General features: G+C 41.2%; 1 protein-coding gene across 8 annotated transcripts in view; it reads left to right on the plus strand.

Annotated features, from left to right (window-relative positions):
* Positions 1–26,754, plus strand: part of USP6NL (USP6 N-terminal like) — a 179,389-nt gene that overhangs the window by 125,934 nt on the left and 26,701 nt on the right. For 7 of the 8 annotated variants that reach the window (XM_036341229.1, XM_036341203.1, XM_036341238.1 and 4 more), the window contains 7 exons: positions 10,187–10,294; positions 14,291–14,400; positions 16,843–16,891; positions 19,815–19,935; positions 23,431–23,525; positions 24,370–24,435; positions 24,528–24,627. In XM_036341229.1, the coding sequence (XP_036197122.1) occupies positions 10,187–10,294; positions 14,291–14,400; positions 16,843–16,891; positions 19,815–19,935; positions 23,431–23,525; positions 24,370–24,435; positions 24,528–24,627 (649 nt within the window). The remainder of the gene's footprint in view (positions 1–10,186; positions 10,295–14,290; positions 14,401–16,842; positions 16,892–19,814; positions 19,936–23,430; positions 23,526–24,369; positions 24,436–24,527; positions 24,628–26,754) is intronic. The other variant, XM_036341211.1, reaches the window with a different exon arrangement.

A 26,754-nucleotide genomic window follows, 5' to 3' on the forward strand; every position in this document is an offset into this window, starting at 1 on the left:
GCCACTATGGAAGACAGTATGGAGTTTCCTTAAAAAACTGAAAATGGAACTCCCATTTGACCCTGTGATCCCACTTCTAGGAATATATCCCAAGAAACCAGAAACACCAATCAGAAAGGATATATGCACCCCTATGTTCATAGCAGCACAATTCACCATAGCTAAGATCTGGAAACAGCCTAAGTGCCCATCAGTAGATGAATGGATTAGAAAACTGTGGTACATCTACACGATGGAATACTATGCTGCTCTAAAAAGGAAGGAACTCTTACCATTTGCAACGTCATGGATGGAACTGGAGAGCATTATGCTAAGTGAAATAAGCCAGTCAGTGAAGGAAAAATACCACATGATCTCACTCATTCATGGATAATAGAGACCATTATAAACTTTTGAACAATAATAGATACAGAGGCAGAGCTGCCTCGAACAGATTGTCAAACTGCAGCAGGAAGGCTGGGGAGGGTTGCGGGGCAGGAGGTAGGGGGGTAAGAGATCAACTAAAGGACTTGTATGCATGCATAGAAGCATAACCAGTGGACATAAGACATTGGGGGATAGGGGAGGCTAGGGGACTGTCTAGGGCGGGGGGATAAAATGGACACATATGTAATACCCTTTGTAATACTTTAAGCAATAAAAAAATAAAATAAAAAAATAAAAAAAAGAGTTGAGATTTCATGAAATTAATAATTTCTACAGCTTCGTGTAAAGTAAAACAGACTTGTGTTAAACTGTGAGTGGAGAATATAGTGACCACTAGCGTAGTGCTGCTACTGCGCGATTTGTGTGAAGGTGCCAGTAGTTTTATGACCATTGCTTTTCTGCTACTGTGCAAAAGGCAGTATAGTGAAAAAGGCAACTGACATTTTAGTATTATTAGGAGAACAGCTTTGACTTCATGGACCGTGCTTTGAGAACAGCTAACATTTGCATTGATTTCCTCATAGTAAAATGGAGATAATCATACCCATTACAAAGGGATGAAAAGTGAGCAATTAATGCACATATAGCACTTAGTACACACCTTGCAGAGTGTAAGTATTCAGTAAATATTCGTTACTGCTGTTAGTTTTTTGAAGGGAATTTGGACAAAAAAAGAAATCTTCATACTCTCACAGGAAAATACAACTGAATTAACTATTAGGATTTCTATTTCCTCACACTTTTTTTCTGTGTTATTTATTTATTTATTTGCATAGATACAAATTGTATGTCAGCATTTGTTAATAAGAATTCCAGGGAAAGAAATCAGTCTCTTAGATTCTAATGAATATTACATAGAAACAGTATGCCTAATGGTTAGTAATAGACTCTGAAGCCAGGCCATCCTGGTTTCAAATCCCAGCACCACCACTTTACTAGCTGTGTGACCTGGGGGAAGATATTTTACCTTTTTCTGACTTAGTTTGTTCATCTGCAAAATGGAGATAATAATAAGAATTTACCTCTGAGTTGTTTTGAGGATTAAATGTTAATTCCTATAAAGCACCCTTAGTACAGAGTCAGTAAGTGTTACTTATTAGTGCATGAAAAAAGGCTCTATAGCTAAATAAAGTAGAGAAAATCAGAGCTAAACATAGTTAAACAGTGTTTCTTTACTACAGGACTTTTGAGAGTCTTTAAAACTATAACATGTGGGAATTTTTAAGAGGGAACTTAAATTGTACGAAACTTATTTAACCATGGAAATCTTTTTGTCCTGGGGTATATCACAATGCCCATGTCACTTTTTTTTTTTTTTTTTTTTTTAGCATCTTAAGTATTCTTATTTAAAGTTTAGACTCTTATTATATTTTCATCAGCAGTGAGTACCTTGCTGATTTTATTATCTGTGTGTTTTAGCATTATGTTGGAAGTCACGATGTTTTTAAGAGGACCAGTTCAAAGTAGAGGATTTGTTACAATGCCTGTGCTCTTGTTTAATATTTTGCTGAATCTCTCAGATCGGCCCAAAGTTGACAATTATACTTTACCTTTTGTCTTTGTGGAAAGATGGTTCAAGTGGATAAATTTTGGTGCATTGCACCTGTGCTTTAATCTCACATTCGGCCTAATAAAATATTTGTAGAGTTGTAGGGCTTTATTTTCTTGCCTAGTATATAGTATATATCTATGATAGTATGTAAGCCTCTGTAAAATGAGAAATTCTACTAGGCTATCATTCTGCACAACAACTCTGGCTAATTTAGTTCCCAGTTAGAGAGATTTTAACAGAACTATTTCTTCGACGTATAATTTTAAAGCACTTTCCCACAACCATAATGATAGAGTTATTGGATGACATATATGGTCCAATTTAGTGTGAACAGAATGCACCTTCTAAAAGAATCACTGCTTTCAAATCATACCTAGTTTTAAATTGCATTGAAGTAAAAAAGTAGCATGTGTTTTTCTTGTCTTCTAAATTTTCTTTCCACAGATTCCGTACTTACAAAGTAGTAAACAAAGAAATTCATAGAACATGAATATATACTATATATATATATATATATATATATATATATATATATATATATATATATATGATTTTTAGAGAGAGTGGAAGAGAAAGGGAAAGAGAGAGATAAAAATATTGATGTGAGAGAAACACATTGATTGGTTGCCTCCTGCACAAGCCCTGACCAGGGCCTGGGCCAGGGAAGAGCCTGCAGCCAAGGTATGTGCTCTTGACCAGAATCTAACCTGGGACCCTTCAGTCTTCAGGCCGATGCTCTATCCACTGAGTCAAATCAGCTAGGGCCATAGAAATATCTTGAAATAAAAATATAGCTCTCATAGAGAATATTTGGATTTTTAGGATACAAGCATTGATGAAAAAGTTTCCAGTAAGGCTGTTTGTGTTGCCTGTGTGTTCTCACAGTGACTGCTCCCTATGTACAATAGTATGTATTTTTGAAGTATAGTCTATTAATGGAAGTTATCTCTGTTAAGTGGAACCCATTATGATTTAACTAGTCATGATGTAAGTGTCTTAAGTCACAGCAGGGTACCTACTACAGATACATATATTTTTCTCTTGATCAAATAACTGAATGGACCTTTGTTGGTCAAAAAACTAATGGATTCATCTTAGCCAACATTTTATTTTACTAATGTGAAATGAAGGCATCACATTTAGAAATAAAATTTAAGCAGGAGATCCTATGGCCAGACTTCAGGGCTTGTTCATTGTACCATCTTTTACAGTAGCTTTTCCTTTTGGTGTTTGTCAGTAAGAGGTCAGAGGGAAATAGAGGCAGTTATAAAAGGCAGGAGGGCCTGTGGATGGTTTAAAACTTTTTCAGATTCAACTATGGAGCCTCGTGCCTATTTGGAGGAAGAGATCAGGGAGCCAGTGGAGCAAGGATGATTACAGGAAATGGGGAGGTAATGAGGAGCATCAGCAGCTCTGAGGATAAACTTGTGTTTCATGGTGTACACTGCAGTTGTGAAAGTCCTACAGAATTGAGTTAAACTTGCTGGGCTTACAGGTTTGCTCTATGGCAGCCATGATGACATGGACCGGCACACTTAACACTGTTCCAGAATCACTCAAGTTTGAAAAGGGTATTGAAAAACATCAGGCGAGTTAATGGAATTGTTTTTTTTAGTTGATGGATTTTTAAATGTATCTGTCTGACTAAAGTAGACTGCTTGATTGTATTGACCAGTGAACAGATATACTGAAAGCAAAGGTAGATTTCAGACAACCTTACTTATTTTTTCCTTAAAGATTTTACGCTGACTGGCATAGAAACTGACCAATCAGAACCAAATCTGGGTGAAGTGCGAGGAGCCAATGACTGCCTAGGAGGCTGAGCTTTTGACACTCTCTGGTATAGAAACTGACCAATCAGAACCTAATCTGGGTGAACTGCAAAGGCAGAACCCAAGGTGGGGGCTGAGGAGGGGTTTAAAGGGCAGCAGCTGTTTGGTGTAAGGTGTAAGAAAGCAGTTCAGTTTTTAATGACCGGTTTGGCAGTATAGTGCATATGGCTGGCTATCAGTCCAGATGTAGGGATTATGTATTTTTGTCTGCCAAGAGCATCTCCTCCTGCTGAAAAAGGCTCCCCCCACCCCATTTAAGCAATCCTATCCTATATAATCCTATCTAATAATAGAGAAACATGGTAATTAACCTTAACTTCACTACCCTTCCCATTGGCTAATCAGCGAGATATGCAAATTAACTGCCAACCAAGATGGCGGCCGGCAGCCAAGCAGCTGAAGCAAACATGAGGCTTGGTTGCCCCGGCGATGGAGGAAGCCAAGGTTCCCCGCCTGCTGCAGCCCAGCTCTGAGCTCCGGTTGCAACAATGTTGCAATTATAGAAGCTAAACAAACCCCAGGTACCTGCTTTCAGCCAGCAGGCTCAGAGCTTAGAGCGCCAGTGATGGCAACAGAGTTTCAATTATAGAATCTAAACAAACCCAGATACCTGCTTTCAGCCAGCCATGGCCTCAGAGCTGGCAACAGCCTCAGAGCTGGAGCCAGCTCTCAGCTCCAGTGACAGCTATAGAAGGTAAATAAATCCCAGAATAAAAAAGAAAAAAAAAAAGAAAAAAAAAAGAGCCTGGGAGCTTCAGTTGCCCGCCTGCCTGAAAACGGCCCTCAGCCCCTCACCCAGACTGGCCAGGCACCCCAGTGGGGACCTCCACCCTGAAGGGGGTGTGACCAGCTGCACACAGCAATCATCCCCTCATCCAGGCTGGCCAGGCACCCCCACCCTGATCTGGGACACCCTTCAGGGCAAACCAGCCAGCCCCCACCCGTGCACCAGGCCTCTATCCTATATAGTAAAAGGGTAATATGCAAACTGACCCTAACAGCAGAAGGACTGGGAATGACTGGTCACTATGACACACACTGACCACCAGGGGGCAGACGCTCAATTCAGGAGCTGCCCCCTGGTGGTCAGAGCGCTCAGACATGGGAGGAGCTCTGCTCAGCCACAAGCCAGGCTGACGGCTGCCAGCACAGCGGTGGTGGTGGGAGCCTCTCCTGCCTTCTCAGCAGCGCTAAGGATGTCCGACTGCAGCTTAGGCCTGCTCCTTGCTGGCAAGTGGACATCCCCCGAGGGCTGCCGGGCTGCCAGAGGGATGCCTGATTGCCATCTTAGGCCCAATCCCCCGGGGAGCGGGCCTAAGCCAGCAGGTGGTCATCCCCTGAGGGGTCCCAGACTGCGAGAGGGCACAGGCCGGGCTGAGGGACCCCCTCCCCACCCCCCGAGTTCATAAATTTTTGTGCACTGGGCCTCTAGTCTATTTATAAAAGGGTAATATGCTAATTAGACCAGGTTGACCGGCCATCTTCCGGACATCTGACTTCCTTCCAGACAAAGCCATGGTGGTGGGGGCCAAGGCAGGGGCAGTTAGGGGTGATCAGGCCAGCAAGTGAGGGCCGTTGGGGGTGAGATCAGTCCAGCAAGGGAGGGCAGTTAGGGGCGATCAGGCAGGCAGAGGCAGTTAGGGGCTATCAGGCCGGCAGGGGAGAGCAGTTAGGGGCGAGATCAGTCTGGCAGGGGAGGGCCTTTGGGGGCGAGATCAGGCTGGCAGGGGAGGGCCATTGGGGGCAAGATCAGGTTGGCGGGGGAGGGCAGTTGGGGGCAACGAGGCTGGCAGGGGAGATAGTTGGGGGCGAGATCAGGCCGACAAGGGAGGGCAGTTAGGGGTGATCAGGCAGGCAGAGGCATTTGGGGGCAAAATCAGGCCGGCAGGGGAGGGCAGTTAGGAGTGATCAGGCAGGCAGGCAGAGGCAGTTAGGGGAGATCAGGCAGGCAGGCATTCTTTTTCGAATGAATGAACGAATGATTTTCATTTATGAATTGGGACAATCAGCTATCACCTGATAAATTCTGCAACTTTAATAAGCTGTAATTTCTAGGAGATGGTGCAGAAATACCTTGAAGTAGGAGTAAGAAGATAATTCTCTAACCTAGGCGAACCACTTCTCTGTACCTTGATTTCCTGAGTTATTCTAGAAAATATGAGACACTACTTTGTCCATTGAATGATTCTTAACAGATGTAAACTGGACTATTGTTCTGGAGAATAAGCAAATTTTATTACAACTCCTGTGCTTTGATGTAATTTCTACTGTTTTACAAAATTTTTATCATAGTTGAAAATTTGTGAGGAAAGATATATAATCATAAGTCAGCCTGTCATGTAACAGTACAAATATTTGAAAAGTAATAAACATAATTAAAAATTCTTATTTTAGGGCCTCATAATTTCTTTTCTTTTTTGGTTTTTTAATTTTGATTTATTGGGGTGACATTGGTTAATAAAAGTATATAGTTTTCAGGTGTACAGTTCTATAATACATCATTTGTATAATGTATTGTGTGTTCACCACCCAAAATCAGGTCTTCTTTGTCACCATTTATCCCCCACTATCCCTCTTCCACCTCCCTCCACCCTCTTTTCCCTCTGGTAATCACCATACTGTTGTCTGTGTCTAAGGGTTTTTTGTTTGTTTTGTTTTTGCTTAATTCCTTCACCTTTTTCACCCAGCCCCTCTAGCTGCTGCCAGTCTGTTCTCTATCTGTATTTTTTTCCCATCTATATATGACTTTTGCACATGCTTCATTTCGTTACCCCTCACAGCTTAAACTCCAGATTAATATTTTATGTTACTTTTAAGTTTTAGGTACAATTTTACTACCATTATTTTAATAGTTTTTGCTCTTGGACTTCCTTAATATTGTCCTGTTCCATGTATTTTAGTAAATAAGTACTGTTGAGCAGAATAATGGATACTATTTGTGGTCTTGAAAGATAGTCTTTGTTTTTTATAAAATGTAAAATCAGTATTTTTTACTAACTGGTAACATCTTATGTGTGCTGTTTGTCAAGCCATTCAGCCTCTTTGTGATTTACTTTCAATATCTATAAAATTGGGGTAATAATTCTCATAGAGTTGTCAATATGATTAAATGAGATAAATATCTGTAAATAACTTTTAAAAGTTTTCTGTACATAATAAATGCTCATTAAAAGTTGACTTTAGCCGAAACCGGTTTGGCTCAGTGGATAGAGCGTCGGCCTGCAGACTAAAAGGTCCCAGGTTCGATTCCGGTCAAAGGCATGTACCTGGGTTGCGGGCATATCCCCAGTAGGAGATGTGCAGGAGGCAGCTGATCGATGTTTCTCTCTCATCGATGTTTCTAACTCTCTATCTCTCTCCCTTCCTCTCTGTAAAAAATCAATAAAATATATTTAAAAAAAAAAAAAAAGTTGACTTTAATTGTTACTGTTGATGATGATAATGATAATGTACCAACATTTCTTTTTGCAACCTTTTCCATATGTGATTAATTGTTTATTTTAGCCCTGTAGTAACACTGGGCCGTTAATTTTTTATTGCTACCTGATATTTCTCTATTATTTCTCCCCAATTTATCATAGAATTTGATGGGTTCTTTTCTAAATTTCTATTAAACTTTAGGATTAATAATAGACAGTAATTTATATATGATTGTTGAACACAGACTTGAGTGACAACAATCAAATGTCAAAAGGCTTTTTAAGTAATATAGTTTAAGAAGTACATGTCGGAGCTCTTATTTTACTCTTTGAAAAATATCTGCTTAATGGAGATTCAAGTCTATCAAAGTTCATCTGTTTACCTGCCATTATATTCTACTTGACTATTAAAATTCCATTTTTTACATTTGTAATAATTTCCATACTTTCTGATATTTATATCAGACTAGAGGCCTGGTGCATGAATTCATGCACAAGTGAGGTCCCTCAGGGTGGCCTTGGGGATCGGGCCCCAGCTCAAGCCCCCAGCCTTGCAGCCCCACCTGGCACCCCACCTTGGCTTGGCACCACCCCCTCACCTGCTCCACCATCCCACCTATGGGACAATTGATCATGACCAGTCCCACCTGGCTCTCTCAGTGCCTGGGAGCCAGGCAGCGGCCCTGCCCCCTGCTGTTGCCACTGCTGATTGCCATCTGGAGGGCTATTCACGGGGCTATTGGACCCCTGCTCGCACCCACCTTGCACCCACTCACTTGCTCAGCCATCCTCCCACTCATCAGGGCTGGCAGCGCTTCCACTGCCACCCGCTGCCAGCGCCGTGTGGCTGACGCCCACCATTTTTCGTGCCCCCCCCCCCCCCCCCCCGGTGGTCAGCGCACATCATAGCAAGCGGTTGAACTCCCAGTCTCAGGGTCGAATGACCACCTGAGGGGACAATTTGCATACTAGGCTTTTATTATATAGGATACTTACAGTGTAGCATCTTTACTCTAGAAATTTAGGAGATAATTTGAAGTAACTTTTAGTGGATGATATATCTTTAAAAAGTATATTATGATTTTGAGGTGAATATAGATGACAAACTTCTTTTAAGAAAATAAATCACTTGCTTTTTTACCACATTCAGTTTGCAGCTAAGGGTGCTAAATGTTTAGTACGTGGGAAATGTTACAAGTAGCAGAGTCTAGTTTACACAAAGCCTTTCTGTTTATATTCTTCAAGTTAGAGCTGCTGCATGCATTAAAACTTCTATGATTTTAGTCACTATCTGCTGAAATTTTAAATTTGGGGCATATTATGTTTATACCAAAGAACAAAACTGAAATTATGTAATTATCTAATTGAATCGATTTCACAATATTCACTGTTCCATAGTAAAAGTTGCTCTGCAGTTTCACTCCTTTTAAACCATTTAATCAAAGTTTCTTAAAGCTTTAGTTTTAAAAAATGTAAGTAACGTAGTGGTGGAAGTTGAACTCTGTTTATTCATAGTTCACCAACATTTCATTTATTAAAATTTGCATCTTATTTTCTTAGCCATACTATTTAAATACATTATTTTGATCATAAGGATATAAGTTTCCAGGTTTTATTATGCAAACTTTATAGTGACCATAATAGATTTGTATGTTATTTTGAGTAATTAGCCTTGAGGAAAAACATATAATTACAAGACTGGAAAATTGAGTGATTCTTAGAGCATTAGCAGTATACTTTCAAGGAACCAAAGAGTTGATGATACTGATGTTTTATGGATAATTTCATTCAAAAGTGATGGTATTCCTTCCTAATGGAGATTTATTACTACTTTTGTCTGATTAGATAGGATCTGTGTCACTAAGAAGGAAAAAGGTTTTCCTGAAGAAATTATTAAGAATTTAAAAGAGAAGAGGAAAGGGTGGGGGAGAAGAGGATAATGAAGGTTGTGGGTGGAATTAACTAAGATTATGAGACGTAAGGGCCTGCTTTGTTATAAAGAGCCCAGAGAGAAGGTGAGAAGATTGTGGAAAAGAGAGTAGGGGTTAACAGCACTGTTTACACTTCATGAAGACACTTTTGGCACAAGGAAACCTTTTTGCTATTTGGAACCTTTTAGGTGTGTGGATTAAAAGGGAGAAAGTGTGTAATTCGTTAATCATATATCAACTAGAGGCCCGATGCACGAAGATTCGTGCAAGAATAGGCCTTCCTTCCCCTGGCTGCCAGCACCAGCTTCCCTCCGGCACCCAGGACCCGGGCTGCTTCGCTCTGGCTGCCACCGCCACCCACCAGGACCCGGGCTGTTTTGCTCCTGCCACTGCAGACACCCAGGACCTGGGCTGCTTTGCTCCTGCCACTGCCAGGCACCCAGGACCTGGGCTGCTTTGCTCCAGCCGCAACCAAGCATCTGGAACCGGGGCTTGCTTTGCTCCGGCCGCTGCCGCCACCCACCAGGGGCATACTCCGAGCCCAGTTGCGGCTCCATGGAGCACGCCCCCAACCCTGGTGTGTGTCCGCTGGGGCTGGGGGCTGGACACAGTCCCCTCCCACCCATCTGCGCACACAGCTCCTCCTGAGCTAATCGTGACGCCGGCTAATTTGCATATTACCAATTTTATATATATATAGGGAATGTATAAATCAGATGTTCACAACTTTAAAAAAGCATTGATTATGCTTTCATGCTACTTAGGGAACACCTTTGTTATGAGTGGTATGGAAATACTAATGTACTAGGCATATTTAACATTTTATTACTTTCTGTATTTATGTCTCTGTATTAAAATCTGAAATGTAGAGATGATAATATCCAAATGTGCCATGTTAAAATGTGTTATTAATTATTATGGATACTATGTAAATAAAAGACTAACAAATATTAATTAATTTTATTTAAGGGACCAGTCTAAGCTTTTGTCAGTTTGTAATTTCAATTAATGTTTCCTTTCAATAAGTTTCATAGGAGAATTTACAAAGGGATCCCACTCCAGCTCCGAGGTGAAGTCTGGGCTCTACTTCTTGAGATCCCAAAAATGAAAGAAGATACAAGGGACCTTTATAATGTGAGTATCTGATGCCAACCTGTTATTTTGAAATTCAAAAGTAAAATTCATTTTTTTAAGCATTCAAGGTGATGTAAAGTATTCGTATCATCATTTGAAATTATATGATAGAGGCCCGGTCCACAGATTCATGCACTGGAGGGGTCCCTCATCCTGGCCTGAGCCCTCTTGCAATCTGGGATGCGAGTGAAGCAGATTCCGGGCCAACAGTGCCCTAGCAGCAACCTAACCCACAGCTGATTCTGTGAGGAATTGGGCTCCCTCCTCCCTCATCTGTGGGTCCGGGGTGCGGGAGAAGCAGAGTCAGGGCCAGCAGTGACCTAGCAGCAACCTAACCCATGGCCGATTGCACGATGAATTGGGCTCCCTCCTCTACTTGTCAGAGCGTCTGCCCTCTGGTGGTCATTGCACATCATAGCTACCAGGCGAACAGTCAGACAGTTGCTTAGGCTTTTATATATACACTAGAGGCCCGGTGCACAGAAATTTGTGCACTTGGCGGGGGGGGGAGGAGGGGTCCCTCAGCCCAGCCTGTACCCTCTTGCAGTCTGGGACCCCTTGGAGGATGTCCACCTGCTGGCTTAGGCCCACTCCCTGGGGAATCGGGCCCAAGCTGGCAATCAAACATCCCTCTGGCAGCCCAGCAGCCCTCGGGGGATGTCCACTTGCCAGCAAGGAGCAGGCCTAAGCTGCAGTCGGACATCCTTAGCGCTGCTGAGGAGGCAGGAGAGGCTCTCACCACCACCGCTGTACTGGCAGCCATCAGCCTGGCTTGTGGCTGAGCAGAGCTCCCTCTGTGGGAGCACACTGACCACCAGGGGGTAGCTCCTGCATTGAGCGCCTGCCCCCTGGTGGTCAGTGTGTGTCCTAGTGACCAGTCTTTCCCAGTCATTCTGCTGTTAAGGTCAGTTTGCATATTACCCTTTTACTATATAGGATAGAGGCCTGGTGCATGGGTGGGGGCCGGCTGGTTTGCCCTGAAGGGTGTCCTGGATCAGCGTGGGGGTCCCGCTTGGGTGCCTGGCCAGCCTGGGTGAGGGGCTGATGGGTGTTTGCAGGCTGGTCACACCCCCTTCAGGGTGGAGGTCCCCACTGGGGTGCCTGGCCAGTCTGGGTGAGGGGCTGAGTGCTGTTTTCAGGCTGGCTAAGCCCCCCGGCGACGTAAGCTCCCAGCCTCTTCTTTTTTTATTTTTTTTTAATTCTGGGATTTATTTATCTTCTATAATTGAAACTTTGTAGTCTTGAGAGGAGCTCAGAGCCGGCCAGGGTGGGCGGGAGGGAAGCTTGGCTTCCTCCATCGCCAGGGGCAACCAAGCCTCCTGTTCGCTCCAGCTCCGTGGCCACAGCCAGCTGAAAGCAGGGATCTGGGGTTTATTTATCTTCTATAATTGAAACTTTGTTGCTTTGAGTGGAGCTCAGAGCTGGTCACGGCAGGCGGGAAGCTTGGCTTCCTCCATCACTGGAGCAACCAAGCCTCCTGCTCGCTCCAGCTCCATGGCCATGCTGGCTGAAAGCAGGTATCTGGGGTTTATTTACCTTCTATAATTGAAACTTTGTTGCCTTGAGAGGAGGTAGCAGCCGGCCGGGAAGCTTGGCTTCCTTCATCATTGGGGCAACCAAGCCTCCTGCTCGCTCCAGCTCTGTGGCTGCCGGCCGCCATCTTGGTTGGGTTAATTTGCATATAGTCGCTCTGATTGGCTGGTGGGCGTGGCTTAATGTGTAGTGAAGGTACAGTCAATTTGCATGTTTGTCTTTTATTAGTGTAGATGGCTTAATGAGACTTATGGGGAAGTATAAATTATATAAATTTTAATCTCCCATCTGATTAAATGTGGATGAAATTCCACTAAATTGACAGCAGAGAGTGTTTTAAAAAGCAAACCCACAAAGAAGAAAAAATAGGAGAAGAGATAACAGGTGCCAATTTTTGAAAACCAGAATTCAGACAGATACTTTGTAGTCTTAGCAAACCTGAGAAAACTAATCATAGACTAGTAGTGAGAAATTGGAGAAGCACTTGATTTATATTTCAGAATCTCCAAAAGTTTTGATAATTGCTTAATTCCAGGTACCTCTGGAAGTAGAAGTGAAGCTAAACATAGTAGAAGTGGTTAACAGTCTGTTGCAGAAGCAGTTAGAGCCCTTAAGTCTCCTTCCCCAACCCAAGCAGGAGATTGGAGGTACACCATTTGGAGAGGGTAAAACAGAGGGCCTCTGGGCTGGAGAACACAGGCATTGCTGAGGGTGAGCTGCTGTGGTGCAAGCACGGAGGAATTGAATATCCTGAATTTGGGGCATTGCAGCCTTTCCTTCCACTCAGCTCCCAGAACATCGACTGCTGGGTGCTTGTCTTTTTGGCAGATCAGAAGTGCCTTCTCTGGGGAATCTGACCACCCTAAGAAAATGAACCCAAAGATACTGACTTAGGGGAACCCCAGTGAAACTGCCCAACCACTGACAACAGTTGTGAATCCCCACCTCTGCACACAGAGCTTTCCACCAGCTGTTAGTCTCCTACTTTTAAATATAAGAGACAACGAAATATCTCTGTTCATTTGAGGAAAGGAGCTAATATGAAAGAGAAATGAGGAGAAATGGGAATAAAGGAACTTGCAAGAAACAGACCAGAAGAAAACAAAAAAACTATCAATATCTTCAGAAGGATAAAAATAGATATTGCATCCGTAAAACAAGTATAGAATGCTCTTAAAAGGAATATTTGAGAACAGCAAAGAGTTTAGGATTATAAAAATGATAATAGAAATGAAAGATTCTAGAGGAGGGTTGAAAATAACAATTGAAGAAATTTCCAGAAAGTAGATTATGAAGTCAGAGATGGAAAATAATAGAGAAAATATAAGAAAATTAAATGACAGCCCAGGAGATCCAACACTGTAATAATAAGAGTTCCAGAAAGAGAAAATGGGGTCGTGGGAGGAGAGGCTGGGGAAATCAACAAAGGAATTATTGAAGAAAATTGTTCAGAACTGAGAGATGGATGAGTTTTTAAGATTGAAGAGATCCATCAAATGCCCAATCCTGTGGCTAAAAATAGATCCAAACCAAGCACAAAAATGTGAAGTTTCAGACCTGGAGAGAGAAACTCCTATAAGCTTCTAGAAAGAAAAAATAGACTTCATATAAAGAAGCGTGAATTAGAATGGAAACACTGAAGTTAGAAGACAATGAAGGCAATGCCTTTTGAGCAAAAATATTTTCCAATTTAAAATTTAAAATGGCCAAATAAGAAAGGAGGTAGCTAGCAGGCATTCAAAGTTTCAAAAAATACACCTTTCACAGGAGCTACTGGAGGATGTGGTCCTCCGGAACAAGGAAATAAACCAGGAAAGAAGATGTGAAATGCAGGAAACGGGACCCAAGCAAAGAGATGCCTAGCAGATGGTACAGGGAGATCCCAAGGATAGTGCAGTAGCCCCAACTAGAGCAGGTCAGAAGGCTCTGGGAGTGATGTCTGCAAACAGTTGAAATTGAGAAAATACACCTTCTATTTGAGCATCACCAGAAGAGATTTATGCAACTTAAAGTGAGTTTGGGATTGAGTTAGTGACAGCTGTGTAGAGGACAAGCAAATCAAAAAATAATGCAATGATCAGCTCCAAGAAAAACAAGAATATTGTGTTGGAAAGAAAAAATAAATTATAGTGGACTACATGGATTAGCTATGAAGAGCTTTTACATAGCAATGCAAACTCCAAAAAGTTCTCTATCCAAAATTAGTTTCTACCTCTATTGATAGGACAGGAGGGAAAAAGGGGATGGGAAAAGAGGAAATGGGAGTAGTAGAGATGGGGCATGAATGGGAGAGAAACTTTTCATTGTGTACCTTTTTATATTTTTTCATGTTTGAACAATGGGAATGATTTTCCTAAACCAAAAGAACTTCTAAAATGAAAATCATTTAATATTTGTCATAGACTTTTCAAAAGCTGATTTTCATAAAAATGTGCTTTTATCCCCCCTTTTTTTCCTCTTCAGAAATTAAAACTCAGAGCACGTGGTTGTTCACCTGATATCAGACAAATAGACCTTGATGTCAACCGCACATTTAGGGACCATATTATGTTTAGAGACAGATACGGTGTTAAGTAAGTAAAGTTTAATATCATGCATGGTAAATAGCCTTTGTAAGTAGTCTGAATCAAAATCTTTATTAACTTAAAATGTGAGTGTTAGAATGCCTCCTAAAGACTAATCTTCATTCAGGTCCTGAAGTTTTACACTTTGCAGATCATTTGGTTCATGTTGTGTGAAACTTAGGTTCAAAGTTAACTTAAACTTTTAAATTTTTGCATAGTTGGTGCTATAAAATTGTTAAAGAATCATTTTATGATGTGTGAATTCTTAAAAATATGGCACTTAATTAAAAGTCTTAGAAAAGAAATGATAGATTGTGTTGCTTTTCGAGAACTGTGTCAGTGATAAATATATCCCTATAACCATGACCTCATATGGAGATGAAACTAAAAAGACTTTAGTTAGATGAATGAATGAAATGACTATGACAGTTATGAATGAAAGGTATAGTTTTGCTGACCTCTATATTGGTTAGGGTTCAACCAGAAAAACAGAAACCAATAAAAGATATACAGGTTGTCCCCAAAAATGTATATACACTTTAACAGCTGATAGTTCAATTTTGAAAATGAAATGTATTTTAATAAACACTGTCTTTATAATTATTCAAAGTGTGTGTACATATTTGGGGGAGGGGGGCACTATATATTAAAGAGAATTATTGTGAGGAATTGGCTTTCACAGCTTTGGGGCTGACTAGGCAGGTCTGAGGTCCAAAGGGCGGGCTGGGACTCTTGGGCATGAGCTGAAACTGTTGACACAGGAGGAATTTCCTCTTCAGAGAAGCCACAGATCTGCTCTCAAAGCCTTTTAGCTGATTGAATCAGGCCCACCCAGACTATCAACCGCGGGCCGGAACCGGCCCCTTTGAAATGAATAAAACTATTGAAAAAAAAGACCGTACCCTTTTATGTAATGATGTTTACTTTGAATTTATATTAGTTCACACAAACACTCTATCCATGCTTTTGTTCCGGCCCTCCGGTCCAGCTTAGGAACCCATTGTGGCCCTCGAGTCAAAAAGTTTGCCCACCCCTGAAAGATGATCTGCTCTTACTTAAAGTCAACCAATTATAGATTTCAACCACATCTGCAAAATACCTTCTTTATAGCAACACCTATTGTAGTTTCACCATGTTGACAAAGTTGACCATCACAGTCAACCCTTGTCAATTTAATTTCCATATAAAGACAATAACAAAGTTATACCTTGCCCTGACTGCTTATGACTGAATATGTTAACTCTTTTCCCAAAAAGGATGTCTGTTTACTGTTCTGCTTTAATATTCTATCAGCTAATTACTATGATATAAAATTAACTGTTGTTACTATATCTCATACGGTGACAAGGAAAAAGAGAAGGAAGAAAAAATATTTTTAACATATACAAACATATACCAAAATAAGAAAAATGTACTAATTTATAATCTTTATATCTGCGATTGGGCATGTGGTCAGAGCTGGTTTATAACTCTTTCCACTATCCAGTCCCTAATTCCTTTTCCCTCAGCAAGTACTTCCCCTGGCTGTGGTTATGCACCTGGTGAGGTGACCTAAACCTTTACTCCTGAAAGGTCTTGACCATTAGCAACCCATCCTGAATTGGATTGTTGTAGTTTTTTATTGACTTGAATCACAAGTTTTGGTAATGCTAACATCCTAAATGTCCTGTATTTTAGACATACTCTTCCTTATGTCCATTATGTAGTAGCAACTCAGATTCCCCTCAATAATCAGGATCAGTCATCCCAGCCATTTTTTTGCCTTTTGATTCAGAGGCAAGAGGAGCCCAAAGTGTCTGGGTGGCAGTCTCAAATTCCAGTTCAGTGGAATCTTTGTGTTTCCTGGTAGAAGACTTCCTCTCTTTGAAACTAAGACCTTTAGACTGCCAGAGAGCCTAAGGTTGATGGGAAGAGAAACAAACATTTTGCTAGTAAAATACCAGAGATAATAGTGGGTGGAGCCCTTCCCACTTCCACCCCTTCAGGCTTGGACCCCTGGATCCTGGCTATGGGAGACGGCACCATATATTGCAGGCTGATTTAAAGCATATACAACCTCCTGGAAGACATTGCTCAGCCTTACAGTTTTGTACACCTAGCTGGCTGGCACTGTAACTGAGGCCATTCCATGGCTCTGTAGGGTCTGTTGCTTCCATGGGGATGATTTTATAGTGAGAATAGTTCAGTGAAAGAAGGCAACGAATTTAAGTAATTGTGAAGCCTATTGTGTTTTTTGGCATAAATTCTTTCTATCAAAATGAATGTTATCTAACCTCAAATTTATACCATATAGAAATTGTTAAAATTTGAGCTTGGGATCATTTCTTTATTATATTAGTAATTTTATGTGGATTATCTGTTTTCAGTCAACCTATTTTTTTAAGTTTATAATTTTTAAAATGTGTGAAATAACTAGGTTGTGTTCACTATGATTTTTTCCCCCCCTTCTAGGCAACAGTCCCTGTTCCATGTTCTTGCTGCATATTCTATTTATAATACGGTAAGTTGGAGCATGCCTGCCTGTAGCTCTTTGGGGAGTATTCTGAGGAACAGGAGAATCTTTCCGCACTCCCTTCCTAACAAGGCCCTTTGTGCTGAGTTTCTTCATGTCAGAACTAGATGGTCTCCACAGCCTTTGATCTCTGCGGATCTCTTCAGGGCTCCTTACAATGACCCTGGGTCTAGCTGATTTGGAAATGGGAAAAATCACAGCATATCAGTGAATCTCACTTTTTCCCTCTTTCTCCAGCCTGTTTGTTTTATTATTTTTGTGTTGTTTGTTTTGTTTTTATTTTAAGCAAACAGGACTGGGAATGACCAGCAGTAGAAGGACAGGAAGTTGGTAGCTAGATTAATTTTTGCTTTGCACTTTATACATTCAGTACTGCCTGTGCCTACTTGCTATTCTAAAGAGCAGGCTAAGACTAACCTTTCTGGTAATGGAACATGTTGTTCTTAAAAGATATTTATCATTCTGGGGGAGATAATAATTTTAGGCAAGATCAATTAAGGCTGAGCCTAATTTGTATGTTAAGTAAATGCTTGTTGACTAGGTTTCAGGCAGGACAGCCTTAGACATTGAGATATGTCATCCTATCTAATAAAAGAGAAACATGGTAATTGGCGTACGACCGCTACCCTTCCCATTGGCTAATCAGGGCAATATGCAAATTAACTGCCAGCCAAGATGGCGGCTGGCAGCCAGGCAGCTTGAAACTAACATGAGGCTTGCTTGCTTCAGTGACAGAGGACTCCAGCATTCCCCGCCTGCCGCTGCAGGCCTCTGAGCCTGCAGTTTGAAACATAGTTACAAAAATAGAAGCTAAACAAAACCCCAGAGACCAGCTTTAAGCTAGCCGGGATCTCAGACCTGGAGTTGATACAGAGTTTCGATTGTAGAACCTAAACAAACCAGATACCTGCTTTCAGGAGCAGAGGCCTAAGAGCTGGAGCCTCAGAGCTAAAGCTGGCTCAGAATAAAAAAGAAAAAAAGAAAAAAAGGAGCAGTTGGGAGCTTCAGTCCCAGCCTTAAAACAGCCCTCAGCCCCTCACCCAGACTGGCCAGGCACCCCAGTGGGGACCCCCACCCTGAAGGGTGTGTGACCAGCTGCAAATAGCCATCATCCCCTCATCCAGGCTGGCCAGGCACCCCAGTGGGGACCCCCACCCTGATCTGGGACACCCTTCAGGGCAAACCAGCCAACCCCCACCCATGCACCAGACTTCTATTCTATATAGTAAAAGGGTAATATGCCTCCCAGCACTGGGATCAGCAGAGCTGCGAGGTCTCCTGGCACCGGGATCAGCATGACAGGGGCAGCGCCCCAACCCCCTGATCCGCCCTGCTCTGTGGGTGATAGAGGGCGGCGCCCCAACCCCCTATCCGCCCTGCTCTGTCCGTGACGGGGGAGCTCCCCAACCCCCTGATGGGCCCTGCTCTGTGCGTGACAAGGGGGAGCTTCCCAACCCCCTGATCGGCCCTGCTCTGTGCGTGACAGGGGGGAGCTCCCCAACCCCCTGATTGGTCCTGCTCTGTGGGTGACAGGGGGCAGCGCCCCAACCCCCTGATGGGCCCTGCTCTGTGCGTGACGGGGTTGCGCCGCAACCTCCCCATTGACCCTGCCTTGAGTGTGATGGGACGGTGCCCCAACCCCCCAATTGGCCCTACCCTGAGCGTGACTGAGGGTGGCATCACAACCTCCCAATCCGCCCTGCTCTGTGCATGACAGGGGGCGGTGCCCCAATTCCCCAATTGGCCTTGCTCTGAGCCCAACCAGGGGCTGCACCTAGGGATTAGGCCTGCCCTCTGCCACCGGGGAGCAGGCCTAAGCCAGCAGGTCGTTATCTCCCGAGAGGTCCCAGACTGCGAGAGGGCACAGGCCGGGCTGAGGGGCCCCCCCCTTCCCCCCCTCCCGAGTGCACAAATTTTTGTGCACCGGGCCTCTAGTTTTTATTATAATGAAAACCTTTAATTTACAAGGGACAGAAATCCCAAACTAGGACAAGTTAAAAAGGAGTTTATTAAAGGGACTTCTCATAGAAATGAAGCAGTAGTTGGGCCTCCTGGGTGTTGAAGCTGGTGCGAAGCTTTCGGTGAGAAAGAGCTATACTTTTTCTCTCTTCCTCTTGAGCTGACTGATTACCTCTGTAAACTGTTTATTTCAGTATTTCTCTCTCCAGTTGCTTTCTTTGCCTACTTATCAGTTTTTCCATGGCCAAAATTGCATCCACAGACTCACCGTGACCACTCTATTCAAGGACACACTACCATCTGGTTACAGTCTCTGGCTTCATTCAGATTTCCTGGAAAGAGTTTGTGATTAGCCAGTGCAGCCAATTAATTGTTCCCCTGGGGTCAGAGGTCCTCTTCTGCTCCATCAGCTTTGGTTCATGTACACCTACGGTCACTTGATGAGCAGGGGACATGGGGCGAGTAGGCAGTTCTCAGAGAGGGGCACAGGCTGCAAATGTGTGTACATAAAGGTCCAGAAATCTAGAGAAGGCCAGACAGTGAACTGGGAACTGTAGGAGGAGAGAGATTTGCCAGCATCTGAGCAAAGAAGAGGAATATTGAACTGAGAATCATACATAAAAAGAAAAACAAAACAAAACACTGCTAGTGCTTTTTATACAAGGTATAACAGTATTGAACAGTATTACCCCAGAGTATATTGTTGGCATTTTAAAAAAATTAGATTGAGACTTTGTTCATACCTCTACATTTATTCTTGAACACAATTTTATTCTTTCATAGTATGTGGCTCAGTACTATGAAGATTTTAATATTTTTCTCATTCAAGAATTGCTCATTCAATAATGTATTTAGGCATTTTCTGATTATTTTATAAGTCAGTTTTATATGTGCAAATGCATGTAATTTGATCTTAAAACTCCCAGTTTCTTTGTTCTCATTTGCTCTTCAGGAAGTTGGATACTGTCAGGGGATGAGCCAGATCACAGCTTTACTCCTTATGTATATGAATGAAGAAGATGCCTTCTGGGCCCTGGTCAAACTCTTCTCAGGCCCCAAACATGCCATGCATGGTAAGAAAGCCCCATAGTTATCCTATCTAATAAAGAGGGAATATGCTAATTGACCCTCATGCCATTGCAAAGATGGTGGCGCCCACAGCCAATAAGGAGGGAATATGTTAATTGACTGCCCCACCTTGCAAGGATGGTGGCGCCCACAGCCACAAGATGGCCGTCAGGGGAGGGAAATTGTGGGTGACTAGGCCAGCAGGGGAGGGTAGTTAGGGGCGGACTGGGCCGGCAGGGGATGGCAGTTGGGGGGGACCAGGCCAGCAGGGGAGGGCAGTTGGGGGCAACCAGGCTGGCAGGGGAGGGCAGTTGGGGGCAACCAGGCCGGCAGGGGAGGGCAGTTGGGGGCGATCGGGCCAGCAGGGGAGGGCATTTGGGTGCAATCATATGGCAGGGGAGTGGCTAGGCGGTTATCAGGCTGGCAGGCAGAAGCGGTTAGGGGCAATCAGGCAGGCGAGCGATTGGGAGCCAACAGTCTCAGATTCTGAGAAGGATGTCCCCCGAGGGGTCCCAGATTGGAGAGGGTGCAGGCTGGACTGAGTGACACTCTCCCCCCCCCCCCATGCATGAATTTCATGCACCGGACCTCTAGTCATAAATAATAAGCAAGGGAGAGTGAAAGAAAGTAAATTAAAGCACAAACTTTGGAAGATGCTTGGTAGAGTTAAGTACAAAAACTTACTTCTGGGGGCTTATTCAGTTAATTAGTGTTTGTTACTAATTTTTTATTTCACTCTTCTTTATTGAACTCTTCTAATTTTTTTCTGTTCACATTTATATTCCTTTGTGTTTACCCCAGAGTATATTGTTGGCATTTAAAAATTCTTTTTTTAATTGCCCCTCCAATCAGAATAAACTAATTTATGTTTGGAGGAATTTAGAAAAGCTGTATTATTGGGAGAAATAAAAGATGCCTTTTGATCAAAACTTTTAAATAGTCATACAAATATCATTTCAGTGAACTGTTTATTATTGACTGGATATTGTGATATATAACTCTTTGTCAAAGAATAGTGATTGAAAAATGGTGCTTAAAGTGTTTAAAGAAAAGGTACATAAGAACTAAGTAGTTTTGTAACAAGTGTATGTTCTAGTTTTTTCAGCTGTAAAATTGATTCCATTTTACATAAAAGGTTGGTAACACATTCTCGATACTTTTTTTTTTTAAGTTAGAAGATTGATTTTAATAACCATGTCCTTTTCTTTGTGAAGCATATGCAATGAATTTTATTTAAGAATTTGGATCCCAACTTGTCTTGGAAATAAAAGTGACATATGTCCCAAATAGTGCAAAATTATTTTCCCAGTGCCATTCATTTGATAATACCAAATAAAAGCAAAATCTAACACCAATCACTCCAAGAATGGGTCATGTAAGTTCTGTTGGTGAATATTTAAACCTATATTCTGGGGAACCTGCCACATGTTTAAAGTGACATTTTAACATGACCTTCCCTAGTTCACAGTTTATTAAATCTCACATGACCTCCCATAGTTTATAGTTTATTAAATCTCACATTCTTACTATGTGGTTGGCTGGGGTGTATTTTGTATGTGTGTGTACGTGCACATGTACACTCGTGTGTGTTAGCATTTGGCTATTTCCTTCAGTGTTCCTTGTGAATTTTTAAAAGATAAATACTATATTTATAGCAACTGTTTCTGGACACTCTGCACCCCATGAACAGACTCCAAAAGTCTGACATATTACATTAAATGCCTTTCAATAGCATGATTTAAAAAGCATCTTAAAGGAAAAATAACTGCCTGTCAGTCTTTATTTTGCTTTACCATGAGATGGTGTTGCTGATATATGTTGAGATACAGTGGAATGTTATAATTTAAGTATATTAAATATGTAGAAGACTGCCCTATTTTAGAAAAGTTATTTTTTTGCATTTCATATATGGAAGTATCATTTATAAATATATACAATAAAGTGAGGGCTGAAGAAATGAGATTTAAAATATCAAGTCTGGGATATCACTGAAAAGTGAAGGAATATTAGGTATCTTTGCTAGTGCTTGTTATTGAAGGGCAGTACTTTTAAAATACAGACTTCTTGAGATTCTTCCAGTTTCCATCACTATCAAATTGACCATGAAAGTGGCACAGACAGAGATATGGATTTTTTAATGAAATCATTTCACTGGAAAATATTACTAGGGAAGGAATAGAATCTCTGTGGAAATTTTTACACACACCTTAGCAAACAGAATTAGTTATGAAATAGCCCCCAAAATATATAAAGCAGTGTTTCCCAAAAGTGTGTGAGGAACATGGTTTTACTTGGGGAAACAGATGTTTTGTGGGGTAAAAGCGGTTTTCAAGATCAAATAAGTCTGGGAGACTGAGTTAAGCAAAGAAAAATGTTTCTGTAGTCTATAAAACAACTGAGAAACTTTAAGAAGCTCATACATCAGGGATATCTAGGGAGGGCATATGTAACACACAGTATTTGCCCTGGATTCTTTTTTCAAAAACAATATTAACATCTTTCAAAGTTACATACCCAGGTTGTTAAATACAAATATGGAAAAATTGTGAATCCATTAAGTGTATATCCTTTTTAATGGAATGTGTAGAATATCTAAAAGAAAACTTGTGAATAAAAATAGATGTAAGATTCCATGAATTAAATACACAAAACTAATACTGACTTACTGTTTACAATTAGTTGCCACCTAGAAATCTTATACATTACTAGAGGCCCAGTGCACAAAATTTGTACACTAGTAGGGTCTCTAGCAGCTGGCGGCAGCCGGCTGGGGCCTCCCTCCCTTCCCCCGGCTGCCTGCCACAAGCCAGGGCCTTCCTCCCTTCCCCCAGCCAGCCCCACCACCTAGTCAAACTCTCAGTTGAGGGGATAATTTGTATACTATGGTTTTATTATATAGGGTATTGTATAATCAGTTGGAATAAAATTCCATTTTTGATATAACATTGATCACATAGTGCCAATGTTTTTATCTGCTGTTAAATATCACTTGTAAAAAGATTAAAAGTGTTAAAAATTTTGGAAGCATGATACTAATTAAATTGTTAAGAGTAAATCTTGAAAAAGTAATGAAATGTTTGTTGTGTAATATATTAACAATAAAACAAAATGATAAGAAATCAGAGTTAGAATAACCTATAAAAATTTGTACATTAAAGATATGGCCCAATACTTTAAGAGAACAAATAATCTTGATAAATGACTTCAGTTTTCATTTTTTCTTAGCTTCTTCGTTTTCCTTTTAATTCAGAAATATTCTGTTCTCTTTTATATTTTTATTAGGTTATAGGAGATCTTTAAAAAACAAATACTATGCTACAGGGTTTTATTAATCAAAGCTCATACACAATTATTTTTTTGGTGGGGAGGAAAAATATTTTGGTAACTACTGGATTTATTTTTTGTTATTGACAGTTAAAAATGAAAAAAAGATTGTATTTTAAAATAGGAATTTTTATTGGTCTTATTTAAGAAATATTATTTTTATGTTTGTATTCTAGGCTTTTTTGTCCATGGTTTTCCTAAACTCTTGAGGTTTCAAGAACATCATGAAAAAATACTGAATAAATTTCTGTCCAAGCTTAAGCAACACTTGGTAGGTAGACGTGACATTGACTTAAACCCACTTACACCAACAATAAAGCTAGCAGAATTGAGTGCAGCCTTTGGTCCCAATTACCTTATCAATTTATGTTGTTGTCCATTTCATTTAGTATGCAGTTATAATTCCCAATTGTTTAAAGAACATTGGGTTTGTGAAATTCAATATTGATCAACTATCACAGCCCTCACTCAAACTTCTTTGAAGCTATGATATTTCAGTAATTTTGAAGGTATTTTTTTAAAAAGATTTTTATTGATATTTTAGAGAGAAAGAAAGGGAGAGGGAGAGATAGAAACATCGATATGAGTGAAACATTGATTGGCTGCCTCCTGCACGCCCCCTAGGAGGGATTGAAATGGCAACCTGGGCATATGCCTTGATCGGGAATCAAACCAGTAATCTTTCAGTAAACGAGATGATACCCAACCAACTAAGCCACACCGGCCAGGGCTTGAAGGTGTTTTTATTGCACAAAAAATATTTTAAAGGTCATATAAACTCATCCTTAGTGAACCATATATATGATCTATGATAAAAAACAGTAGTTTATTAAAGCAAAGATACTTCACTATAAACTATATTAAAGAGAATCAAAATGTTGTATTACAATCCTGTCATAAGAAGCATTTGATTTTCAAAAGTAAAAAATGAGAGAGGAGAGGAAACAAAAAGAGGAAAAATAGAAATCCTCCAGCAACATGAAAAAAGATTTGTAATGAAATGGTTTTATGTGTAGCTTTGACAGCCAACCCCCTACAGCTTTTGTAACTTTTAGTGTTATATGTCATGTTTTGTTTGCTACAATCCAGAAATTATGAAGTCTCTGTTTTTTCAGGATTCTCAAGAAATCTACACAAGTTTTTACACAATGAAATGGTTTTTTCAATGTTTCCTTGATCGTGTGAGTATTTATTTACAAAACCCAATCATGAAATTATAAATATCAGACAGGGCAAACTATTAATCTTATTTCTTTTTCGTTTTTAATTATAGACTCCCTTTACGCTAAACCTCAGAATATGGGATATCTACATCTTTGAAGGAGAACGAGTTCTTACTGCTATGTCTTATACAATCTTAAAGTTACACAAAAGTAAGAAAAAGTTTAACTATAAAGATTTCACAAAAGTCTAGTCATGTTTTAACTCTGAGTTCTCATTTCCTACTCAACTTCATTTTCTTTTAGTAGTGATTTTTAAAAATTCCTGAAAATCAGTGAACAAATTATCTTCAGTTGATAATTTACTTTCATTGGTTTTTATGAAGAAGTTTACTTCATTGCAAAGGTCTTTGATTCTTTTCTCTATATCAGTTTCATTTTCATACTTAAACAGTAGGATACAATGTGCTGGTTTTGCTAATAATACTAATAATTAGTATTAATTAATAATCTTAATTAAGATTAATTAATTAATCTTAATTAATTAATAATCTTATTAAGTATTTGTTTTCACTGGGACCCTGTTCTTTTCATCAGTCTGAATCTCAGCTTTGTAATAAGAGAAGAGGGAGACCAAAGAAACCAGGCGCCTTAGTCTAAAGGTCTAGAGAGGATATTTTCCATTACTCTTTCTCTTATCCAGGAAGAAAAGCATCCAGCTCCTAGGTGTAGACAAGAGATGGGGACACTCCAGCTCATCTATCTGCTTGGCTGCATTGTGGCCTCTGGGGAAAGCATGGCCCATGTCTATAGTTGCCTAAATGCAACAAGGCTTTAAAAAGTCTGCAGCTGCAATATTTCTAGGGCTCAGTAAATTTGATGTGCTATGCCTTGTTTAAAATCAAGAAATGAGAGTTTTTCTTCATAAAATGAAGAACCTTATTCATCTTAATGTCTCAATTCAACCTTAAAAATTATGACTCCTTTTGTAACTTGGGGAGAAGAGAACCACTGAAAACTTTAGAATTGCATGTGCACTTCTAATTAGGCCACACAACATAGTTTTATGTTCATTGTATTCACTCTCATATGTTGTTCTCAAATGATTCATCTGTTTAGCTTCCCAACTAAATTATAATCTAACTAGGGGCCCAGTGCATGAATTTGTGCACCTTAAAAGGAACTGTGGGCCGCAAGGCTGCGGTGGGCACAAGGGCAGGTCTCCGCCCATCCTCTGTGCCTCCACCCGGCCCTTTCTGCCATAGTTTCCTGCTCCCTGTCTGCTGGCAGCCCCACTCCTGCTTCCACCACTCCCACAAGCTGACGGTGTCAGCCCCGTTTGCACCCGCTGACGGCATGGAGCAATTGGGGCTGGTGCCAGCAGTGGGTGCAAGAGGGGCCAGCACCAGCAGCAGGTGTGAGTGGTGGATGCTGCCCCAATCTCCCCTCAGGAGCAAGGGGAGGTAGGGAAGCCCTGAGGGGCAGTCAGGGCCAGCAGCTGCTGCTCGCACCTGCTGATGGTGCCTAGCAGTCGGGGCCAGCAGCAGGTTTGAGCGGGGCCAGGGCCGGCACTGGCAGCAGATGCAAGCACCAGTGGGACCAAGGTGCACAGGAGCAAAGAATTTTCAGTAAACAGCAGAGACTCGCCCCGATGATAGTGACGGTGCTCCACCTGGTGCCCCTGCTCACCTGCTCCACTATCCTGCTACAGCCAACACCCCGCCATGTTCCACGCTCTGCAGCCTGCTGCTGATGCCTGCCATGTTCCGCGCATGCCCTCTGGTGGTCAGCACACATCATAGCAACCGGTTCAGTTTATTTACATATTAGCCTTTTATTATAAAGGATTGAGTACTTGAGGTCATGTTTTGTAGTTTTTCCCATGCTGTGCTTAGCATTGTTCTAAGCACACGTTAGATACTTTAATATAAGATTGTTTGTTTGCTTACCTGAAAAGCGTAAACTTCATGAGCACCAGATTATCCAAACTTTAGACAGGAATGGAAATCCCCTTTAAAATCACATTTGTATTGTTTACTCTGAAAGAAAAGGATTCAGAAGTGTTGCGGTTTTGTTTCTCTTACACCCAGAACCTTACTCCCCCAACACACAAACCACAGCACCAACCAAAACAATTGACAATGAATTGTCTCCAAGACTCTCCTATAACCACAGGAAATCAGTCTCCCTCAGTTTCTCTAAATCTCTCTCTCCCTTTCTTCTTTCTGTATTATGAATTGACCAAGATATAAAACAAAAGTAAACTTTTTATTAAGATTTTTACTTATTAGTTTAATGTTCCCTAAACATGAGGAGTAGAAATATGAAGTTGTATTTCTC

Source organism: Myotis myotis, unplaced genomic scaffold (assembly GCF_014108235.1).
Source record: "Myotis myotis isolate mMyoMyo1 unplaced genomic scaffold, mMyoMyo1.p scaffold_m19_p_1, whole genome shotgun sequence".
Lineage (NCBI taxonomy): Eukaryota > Metazoa > Chordata > Mammalia > Chiroptera > Vespertilionidae > Myotis > Myotis myotis.